Raw genomic sequence first — 10,082 nt, 5'->3', positions numbered from 1 at the left:
TGTAACTTATAGTACATGATAAGTTTGATGTTCAAACGTGCATGCATGGGAAGCTTAATGTTTGATTAATTTGCTTTCATGGAAAACATTTAGTCATATAGAAACAAAAGAAAAAGAAAAAGAAATATTTTAATAGTTCACACTTCTTCCCACCAAAAGTTTTAAATAACCCATTGCATTTACTTTTCGTATATAAGGAATCAAAAAGGACATTGATGGTACTTGATAGGACAATTGAGGAAAGGAGATTCGGCCACTACACCAAGGGAATTTCACACTTGTCTTCATAGGGAATGTCCTTGGAAGTGTTGCCATGCAACATTGGGAGTGGACAATCTTGAGGACCGAACCAAGACCCCCATAAAGGAGGTGATCCTTGTGCTCATTCAATCTCAAAACCCCAACCGTCCACTCTCAAGCACCATCATCAATCCACACCCTTCAATCAATTGCCATCTTCATATTTAAACTTCTACACACAACCTATCCATACACACTCATGCTAACCATTCTCATTCCCTCCTTTCAGTCATACACACATCACTTTCCACCAAAGCTTCACATACACCCTCATAGCCTTCACCATCTTCGCAAACTGATCCTCACTCATGGCATCATCAAGCTCCAAGAGGCAAAAAGGGAAGGGACCCATAGAGCATCCTCCTTTTGATGAAGTGCAATTTAGAACCTTCTATGCACTTCAGTATGGGTGGATGACTGAGAAGGAAATTATTTATGAACTAGGCTTTCAAGTCACAAAAGCCGAGTGCCCAGAAATCTTAGAGAAGGTGGAACAATGCCGATGGGAGCTCCTCACCGACCCTGTCACAAGGGTGAATGCCACTCTAGTAAGAGAGTTCTATGCAAATGCAGTTTGGCAAGACAAGAAGGATGACTCATATACAAGTTTTGTGAGAGGGATCGTGGTAGACTTTAGCCCCATGACTATCATGAGAGTGTTGAAATTGAGAAGCATACCCTTTGAAGAGGAGAGCTATCACTCGAGAATGGACCAAAACCCCAATTATGACCAGATTCTACAGGATATATGTGTGCAAGGAGCAGATTGGGAGAGAGGTCTCAAGGGGAAGCCGAAATTTATAAAACGAGAAGATCTCCTCCCTGAAGCTAAAAGATGGTTCAAAATTGTAAGGAGATCCATTCTCCCAGCTAGAAACAACTCGGAAGTGAACCTCAAGAGAGCAACAATGGTGCAATGTATAATGAAGGGAGGAGAGATCAAGGTTCATGAACTCATAGCTCAAGGCATTCGGAAGCTCGCCGAGAAGAGTGACTCTGGAGGAAAGTTGGGTTATCCTAGCACTATCTTCCACCTTTACAAACTGGCCAGGGTGATATTCAAAGATGAAAACCCTGAGTGGATAAAAGTTGGTCTTCCACTCACTTATCGCCGGATGCACGCTGCTGCAACTCCATTACCTCCACGAAGGGTACGAAAGAGGCCAGCTCATCAAGCTGAAGAAGAACAACATCCACAAGAGCAAGTTTCAGCCACCCTAAGCATGCACCAACTGCAAGAGGCTATTGACACCTTATCTAGGCAATGAATGGAAAATCAAGAGGCGCAAAGGGAGCTCCAAATACAATCAAGGGATCGCCATGAAGAGTCACTTTCTAGATGGATGAATCAACAAGGGGAGTGGCAAAAACAACTGATGGATCAGCAATTGGAACAAGGAAGACAATGGAGTGAATCCTTCCACAACCTAAATTAGAAATATGATCAACAACAAGAAGCCATCCAAAGGCTAATCAACATCCAAGCACATCAAGGAGCACACATTCATGAGATGCATAGGAAACAAAGTGAACAAGCAGATCTTTTCGATGAATATAGAACATTCTCGGAAGGAGTCTACATGAGTGAGACTGGATACCATGTGAATACCCAAGCCAGACTTGGATATCTAGTCGGGCAATTACCTGTTTTACATCTAGGAATCACAAAATATGAGGATGTAAAGGATAAATTAGCACGAGTGGAGCGCGAAAGGGCTGTACAAAGTCATGAATCAGTAAGGAAGGCACTAGAAGATTGGAAATTAGCTAGAGCAAATCGGATGAGAGGAAGCACAAGTGGACAAAGCGAATCTAAAAATGGCAAGGGAGCAGACGAAGAATGAGCATATCAACAAGTGAAAGGTGGTGAAGTTCCTCCTTAATTTACTTTCTTTTTCAAAGCTTTAAATAAGGAAGATCATGTATGAAATAGAACATGCTTCCATGGTAGCTTAGGATTTCCAATTATGCATTTAAGTTTCATTGCTCAGGTCTATGTTATTGAGCTTAATGTCTTGAATGCTCACCTTCATCTTCCTTACTTGTATGCTTGTCTCTCTAAGTTTATCTAAAAGAAAACGTTATGGGAAGAACAAGAGTGGAGTCATTTTGTGAAGTGCATTCTGAATGTTTGTGGTAGGATGATTAGTAAGCTAAGTTGGTTCACCAAGAAAGGAAAGAAAGCAAATATCTATCCTAAGTCCTATGTTTGAGACACATTCTTTGAGGATAGCTAAACAATAAGATCCCAACAAGAAAAGAAAAAGAGTAATACAAGTGAAAATAAGAAAGGAAACACAATAAGAAACAATGCTAGGCACCAAGGGTTTCAAAATTGAGGCAAGTGTCTGTGGTGTCTATGTACAAGGGATATACTTGGATGAATAAGCTCTTAGGGGTGACTTATCACTTGGTAACTTGGATTAACAAATCCGGGATTATCAGCTGAAAGTCCACAATCAAGAGTAACCCTTGTTACAGAGCACTTAGTAACCCAAAGAGGTGCTGGACACCAAGGTCTCAAGAAAGAAAGAATAACAAACCATGTGCCTGTGGTATGTATGTATGAGGGAAAGAGACTTGAGGGAGTAAGTCCTTAGGGGTGTCTTAACACCTAGCACCTTAAAACCAACTGGTTTGGGAGTGTTGGCTGAAAGCTTATCAAAAAGAGTCGCCCTCTTACAAAGCACCTAGCGAAAAGAAAAATAAACTTTGAAAAAAAAGAAAAGGATCATTAAGAAAGAAGCCTCAAGGGATGCAATCAAGAGAGTGACTAGGGATTTGATAAAGGCTTGAAACCTAAAAGGAAAGAACCTAAGTTGCTATGCATGAAACTCCATGAACCAGGAATGTTACTTCCATTTTATGTTCTTGTTCTTTCATTTCATTTTTCTTATGCTTCAGTACTTGCTTAGGGACAAGCAAGCTTTAAGTTTGCTGTTGTGATGCCAGGGCATCTAGGCCAGTTTCACTAACCTTTTCTTTACTGTTTTAGGGTAGTTTCATGCATTTTCCTAGTGAATAAGGCAAGTTTTGGGTGAAAATACACTTACACCTTCATTTAAGCAACTATTGTGAATTTTGCATAATTTCATGAGATTTTTGCCAGAATTGCATGATAATTTGATGATGCATAATCTCATGACTTTGGCTAGAGCTTTGATGCACTTTAATTGCTTGATTTCAGGACAAATGAAGCATGGGAGAACAACGTTAGCATTCACGTTAACTTAGTTAACGTGACTACTAACGTAGGATGACAAAGAACTTACAACGTTAATGAGAAAAGTGATCACCAATAACGCCTGTGAAGCCATTCATAGCTTACGTTAAGAGCCACGTTAACTAAGTTAACGTGGTACTTAACGTAGAAGAAAAAGAGGACTCCACGTTAACGAGAAACATGAACTCCAATAACGTTTCTCCTCAACGTTAGTGGTAAAAGTGAACACCACTAACGTTGGGAAACTAGGCAATGCCCCACGTTAAGAGTCACATTAACTTAGTTAATGTGAACTCTAACGTGGAAGAGGATCAACAACGCCAACATTAGTGTTCACCCTTAAATTGATTTGGTGAGCAACACCAAACCTAGCTCCTTGTAATGCAGATAAACATTCTTAACTCTTTTATTGAATTAGCTAGGAAAAGAGAACTACCTTCGGTTGGGTTGCCTCCCAACAAGCGCTTGTTTATCATCACTAGCTTGACATTGGTTTTCTATTAGGGTGGTTGATGATCATAGTGCCTCAGCTTGTCTCCTCTCACTGTGAGCCTTTTTCTTGTGTTTTGGTGAACAATTTCAACATGCTCCATTGAGAGTATTCTGCTCAATATGTAATAATCATCAAACTGTGGATATGTGTCCCACTGTTGGTAGATTATCATCAATTTGTTTCCTTCTGAGAACCCTTCAGTTGGGATTTTCTTGTTTCTCCACTCTTTTGAAACCTGTTTCATGCTCTTTCTTTTCTTTTTTAATGATTTTCCTTTCTTGGCATCATGCTTGATGTGAGGGTCCTTCTTCTTAGTGATCAGATTCGTAACCTCTTCCTCAGCTTTCTTGTCCCCATGGGCCTTTTATTTTTCTTCAATGTCTTCCTTCTCAATTCTCATGCAGCCTCTCTTTTCAGCAGGAGGTTGCATCTCCTTAAAGACATGTAAGGTGATCTGCTCATCATGTACCCTCAAGGTCATTTCTCCTTTCTCCTCATTAATAATGGCTCTTACTGTGGCTAAGAAAGGTCTTCCTAATATGATAGAACCACTTCCATCTTTATCTAGATCCAGGATTACAAAATCCACTGGAAATATGAACATACCCACCTTAACTAAAAGATTTTCAACCACTCCATTGGGGATTACCATTGATCTATTAACAAGTTGTAAGGACATCCTTGTGGGTTTTACTTCTTCTATAGATAACCTTCTCATCATAGATAAAGGCATCAGATTGATACTTGATCCTAGATCGAATAGTGCATTGTCAATGGACATGTTACCAATAGTGCAAGGCAGAGAGAAACTTCCAGGATCTTTGAGTTCTGGTGGGAGACCTTTTTGAATTACTGCACTGCATTCTTGTGTCAAGATCACGGTCTCCTTTTCATTCCAGCTTTTTTTCTTGTTAATGAGCTCTTTGAGGAATTTTGCATATAAAGGCATCTTCTCCAATGCTTCAGCAAGTGGGATTTTGATTTCCAGCTTCTTAAAAACCTCCAGAAACTTAGGAAATTCTTGATCCTTGAGCTCCCTTTGCAACCTTTGAGGCTATGGCAAAGAAGGAATGTAAGGTTTCACCACCTTCTTCTGTTCATGTGGATACTCTTACATTACTTGCTTTCCCTTCTTTGAAGCTTGTGGTTCTTCCTCCTTCTTCTTGGAACTCTCCTTGTCATACTTGTCCTCCTCTACTTGCTTCTGGTAAGCACCTTTGTCACTCTCCACGATTTTCCCACTTCTTAGTTGAATTGCTTTACATTCTTCTTTGGGATTTAGAATGGTGTTACTTGGGAATGCATTGGTTGGTTTTTCGGCTGTTTGCTTGGACAACTATCCAATTTGTCTCTCCAGGCTTCTCAATGAAGCTTCATGATTTTTATTGGTCATCTCCTGACTTTTCAACATTTTCTCCATCAATATCTCCAAGTTGGAGATTCTTTGGGATTCTTGGGGTGGTTGTGGTTGAGTATGGGATGTAGATGGTGGATGAAAGTTATTTTGGTTAGTTGATGGGTTATTTGGTGGATAGTAATTAGGTGCAGAATGGTTTTTTTGTGGTTTTCTGTATGGATTTTGGTTAGTATTTTGATGGTTTTGATGGTTTGTGTTTCTGGAATTATTTTGGTTGGAATTTCTTTGCCAAGGTTGCTGGTTTTAGTTTTCTCCCCACTTCAAATTGGGGTGGTTTCTCCAAGATAAGTTGTAAGTGTCTCCATGGAAATTATTCTGTCCAGCTCCTTGATTGTGCATATACAGCACTTGTTCAGGCTGCTGTTTTTCATAGTTTTCTTCTTGTTGTCCCCACACCGCTGGTGGTTGATTTGTGGTGCTCACTGCTACAAGCTGTAACCCATCCATCCTCTTTGACATCATTTCAATTTGTTGTTGGAGTTGCTGATGCATAATCTTGTTTTGAGCCAAGATTGTATCAACTTCTTCAAGCTCTAACACGCCTCTCTTTGGAGCTGCTTGTCTTTCAGAGGAGTAGAAATACTCATTGTTGGCTACCATGTCTATAAGATCATGTGCCTCTTGAACAGTTTTCATCATTTGCAAGGATCCTCCTTAAGAATAATCCAAGGCCTTCCTTGAACTCATGTTCAAGCCTTCATAGAAATTTTGAAGCTCCACTGGTGCACGAAATTGCAATAACACTTTTGCAATCCCGCACAACTAACCAGCAAGTGCACTGGGTCGTCCAAGTAATACCTTGCGTGAGCAAGGGTCGATCCCACGGAGATTGTCGGCTTGAATCAAGCTATGGTTATCTTGTAAATCTTAGTCAGGATATCAGAAATTATCAGGATTGATTGTAAAAAGTAAAAGAACATGAAATGGTTACTTGTTTTGCAGTAATGGAGAATAGGTTGGGGTTTTGGAGATGCTCCATCTTCTGAATCTCTGCTTTCCTACTGTCTTCTTCATCAAACACGCAAGTCTCCTTCCATGGCAAGCTGTGTGTAGGGTTTCACCGTTGTCAGTGGCTACCTCCCATCCTCTCATTGGAACGATTCCTAATGCCCTGTCACGGCACGGCATTCCATATGTCGGTTCTCAATCAGACCGGAGTAGAATCCAGTGATTCTTTTGGCGTCTGTCACTAACGCCCCGCCTTCAGGAGATTGAAGCACGTCACAGTCATTCAGTCATTGAATCCTACTCAGAATACCACAGACAAGGTTTAGACCTTCCGGATTCTCTTGAATGCCGCCATCAGTCTAGCTTATACCACGAAGATTCCGATAAAAGAATCCAAGAGATAACTACTTAATCTAAGGTAGAACAGAGGTGGTTGTCAGGCACATGTTCATAGTTGAGAATGATGATGATTGTCACTGATCATCACATTCATCCGGATTAAGAACAAGTATTATCTTAGCATGGAAGCAAGCATGATTGAATGAGAAACAGTAGTAATTGCATTAATCCATCAAGACACAGCAGAGCTCCTCACCCCCAACCATGAGGTTTAGAGACTCATGCTGTGGAAGAAAAGGTGTACAATGTCATAAGGTCGCATTCCCTTCTGATTACAAAGTCAAAAGGTCCTATAAGTAGTAAACTAGTATCCTAAGGTTTACAGAAATGAGTAAATGACAGAAAAATCCACTTCCGGGCCCACTTGGTGTGTGCTTGGGCTGAGCATTGAAGCTTTTATGTGTAGAGACGTTCTCTGGAGTTAAACGCCAGTTCTCATGCCAGTTTGGGCGTTTAACTCCAAGTTTTATGCCAGTTCCGGCGTTTAACGCTGGAATTTCTGAGGCCGGTTTGCTACGCAGGTTTGGGCCATCAAATCTTGGGCAAAGTATGGACTATTATATATTGCTGGAAAGCCCTGGATGTCTACTTTCCAACGCCGTTGAGAGCGCGCCAATTGGGCTTCTGTAGCTCTAGAAAATCCGCTTCGAGTGAAGGGAGGTCAGAATCCAACAGCATCTGCAGTCCTTTTCAGTCTCTGGATCAGATTTTTGCTCAGAACCTTCAATTTTAGTCAGAAAATACCTGAAATCACAGAAAAACACACAAACTCATAGTAAAGTCCAGAAAAGTGAATTTTAATTAAAAACTAATAAAAATATACTAAAAACTAACTAAAAGATACTAAAAACATACTAAAAACAATGCCAAAAAGTGTACAAATTATCCGCTCATCATCCACCCATTTACTAAACATCCTTTCTGGTCATCTTCTAATCAAAGCTTTATACCTTTCCCAAGCTTCATACAATGATTCTCCTTCTAATTGCCTGAAGGTTTACACATCAGTTTTTAGCTTAATGACTATTTGAGGGGGTAGAATTTAGCTAGAAATTCGATAACTAGATCATCCCAATTGGTGATGCTTTCTTTAGGAAAGGTTTCTAGCCAATGTGTGGCTTTGTCTCTCAGTGAGAATGGGAATAATAATAGCTTGTAGATGTTACGGTGAACTCCATTGGTTTTGACAGTGTCACAAACCCTCAAGAGCACAGAGAGATGTTGGTTTGGATCTTCAGCAGCACTTCCTCCATATTGACAATTATTCTGGACCAGGGTGATCAATTGAGGTTTGAGTTCGAAGTTATTTGCATGGACATTGGGGGTTAAGATACTACTCCCACGATTCCTTGGGTTGGGGATAGTAAAGGAGGCTAAAACTCTTCTCTGAGGTTGGCCATTGTTGTCGGTCGCATCCTCAGGTGGATTAGGTATGTTACCCTCCATCTCTTGATCTTTTTCTTCTGATTCTTCTCCAACAACTCCTTTCCCTCTTGCTTCTCTTCTCAATCTCAAGAATGTTCTCTCTGGTTAAGAATCAAAAGAGGTGGATTCACTTCTTCTCCTACCTAGCATACAAACACAAACAAACCAAAACGCGAAAGCAGGACACTCTGTAGCTAGAGTGAGGTTATGGTTAATAGAAAAAAAAACTCAAACAGTTAGTGTGCTTAGCAAAAACAAAAGAAAATGCTTAATCTAGATTATCACTTTACTTAATCATTGTTAATCTAAATCAATCCTTGGCAACGGTGCCAAAAACTTGATAAGGGAAAAATGATTCCACACAAACTCACAGGCAAGTATACCGGGTCGCATCAAGTAGTAAAACTCATAGAAGTAAGGTCGATCCCACAGGAATTGATGGATTAAGTAATTTTAGTATGGTGATGAACTTAGTTAAGCTGTCAATTAATGATTTGTGTAATTTATGATCGATAGAAGGTAAATTGCAGTGAATTGAAACACTGGAAGTAAAATAGCGGAAACTTAAATGACAAGAAAAGTAAATGGCTGAATCTTAAATTGCAAGGAATGTAAATAGCAGAATCTTGAAATTCAAGGAATTAAAATTACAGATTCTAAATTGCACGGGAAATTAAATTGATGGTGAATATTAAAAGGAATTGGGTACTGGGATTTAGAACTAAATCTGAACAATGCAAAGTGAAGCAAATACAGAGAAATTAAAGTGAGAGAAAATTCAAAGGAAATTATTCATCAGGGATTGGAGATATAGCAATCCTTCATTAATCAATTGAGTCTCAATTTCTTCCTCAATCATTTTGATAGATCTATGGCAGATTGAAAGTGATTGAATCCCAATTCCTTGGTGACCCAATCTCTCTAATCATAATCAACCTGCCAATTCATTGATCTAATGATCATGAGAAGAGGTTAAGTGCATAACTATCATCTATAAGCCATAGTACTTCTCAGAATCTCAATTCCTCCCGAATGATGTTGATCCAAAGAATAGTGATGGATAGAGCTTCAGTCCTAATAAAGGTAATTCCCCTTCTGAAGCTCACACCCACATTCACTTAATTAAACCCCCTTCCGGAGTGAATAATTCACAATCAAAATAGAAGTTACCCATTAGCTACCAAATTGGATTGGGAAGAAGAAAATTTTTCATTGATTCGTTGGAGTTACAATAGTGCTCCTCCCCCTAATGAAAGTAGGGTTTAGTTCATTATTGCTCTAGTATCAAAACAGAAAATAAAAATTGCAGAAGATGAAAAACAGAAAGAAAACTAAGATTAGATCTCAATTTCTAAAATTCTCCAAAGGAAGAAGTGAAAAGAAGGAAAAAAGTCTGAAAAAAATCCCCCAAATAAAATCAAATCTTCTTTTATTTAAACACTTTCTAATTCTCTCATCCAAATACTTGGAGTGGGTTTTTTGGCCTTAGTTGAAACAGATCAGGATGGGTCCTTAGTAGGTGTGGTTAGGAGTTATGCACTTCCTGTGTGCATGCGCATCCTGTGTGCGTGCACATCCCTTGCATTGTTGCATCATCGACGCGTGCGCTTCATGTACGCATGCGCATTATTACTGTCTTCAGCCTCAATCATGCTTGCACGTAACCTCTACGCGTGTGCATCCTTGGTAGCGTTTACTAATTGAACGCTATGTTCGTGCCATGAACGCTCTTCACGCGTGCGCGTGGATGGTAAAATCTCACTTCTGCGCTCCAGCACTATGTACGCATCTGCGCCAACCACCATTTTTGTCACATCAATGCGTGCGTGTCATGCATGCCTGTGCCTCATGCAAGTGTGCGCGTCATGCACGCGTGC

The 10,082-nt window shown here is 40.0% G+C and overlaps 1 protein-coding gene across 1 annotated transcript; it reads right to left on the bottom strand.

The window, feature by feature from the left end:
• Window positions 1-4,380: 4,380 nt before the first annotated feature.
• On the bottom strand, window positions 4,381-4,965 carry LOC130975006 (uncharacterized). The gene has a single exon (XM_057899841.1). It carries the CDS (start codon window positions 4,963-4,965, stop codon window positions 4,381-4,383), a length of 585 nt encoding a protein of 194 aa, XP_057755824.1.
• Window positions 4,966-10,082: the final 5,117 nt, after the last annotated feature.

Source organism: Arachis stenosperma, chromosome 4 (genome assembly GCF_014773155.1).
Source record: "Arachis stenosperma cultivar V10309 chromosome 4, arast.V10309.gnm1.PFL2, whole genome shotgun sequence".
In the NCBI taxonomy this organism is placed as follows: domain Eukaryota; kingdom Viridiplantae; phylum Streptophyta; class Magnoliopsida; order Fabales; family Fabaceae; genus Arachis; species Arachis stenosperma.
This window is presented reverse-complemented; position numbering and strand designations above follow the sequence as displayed.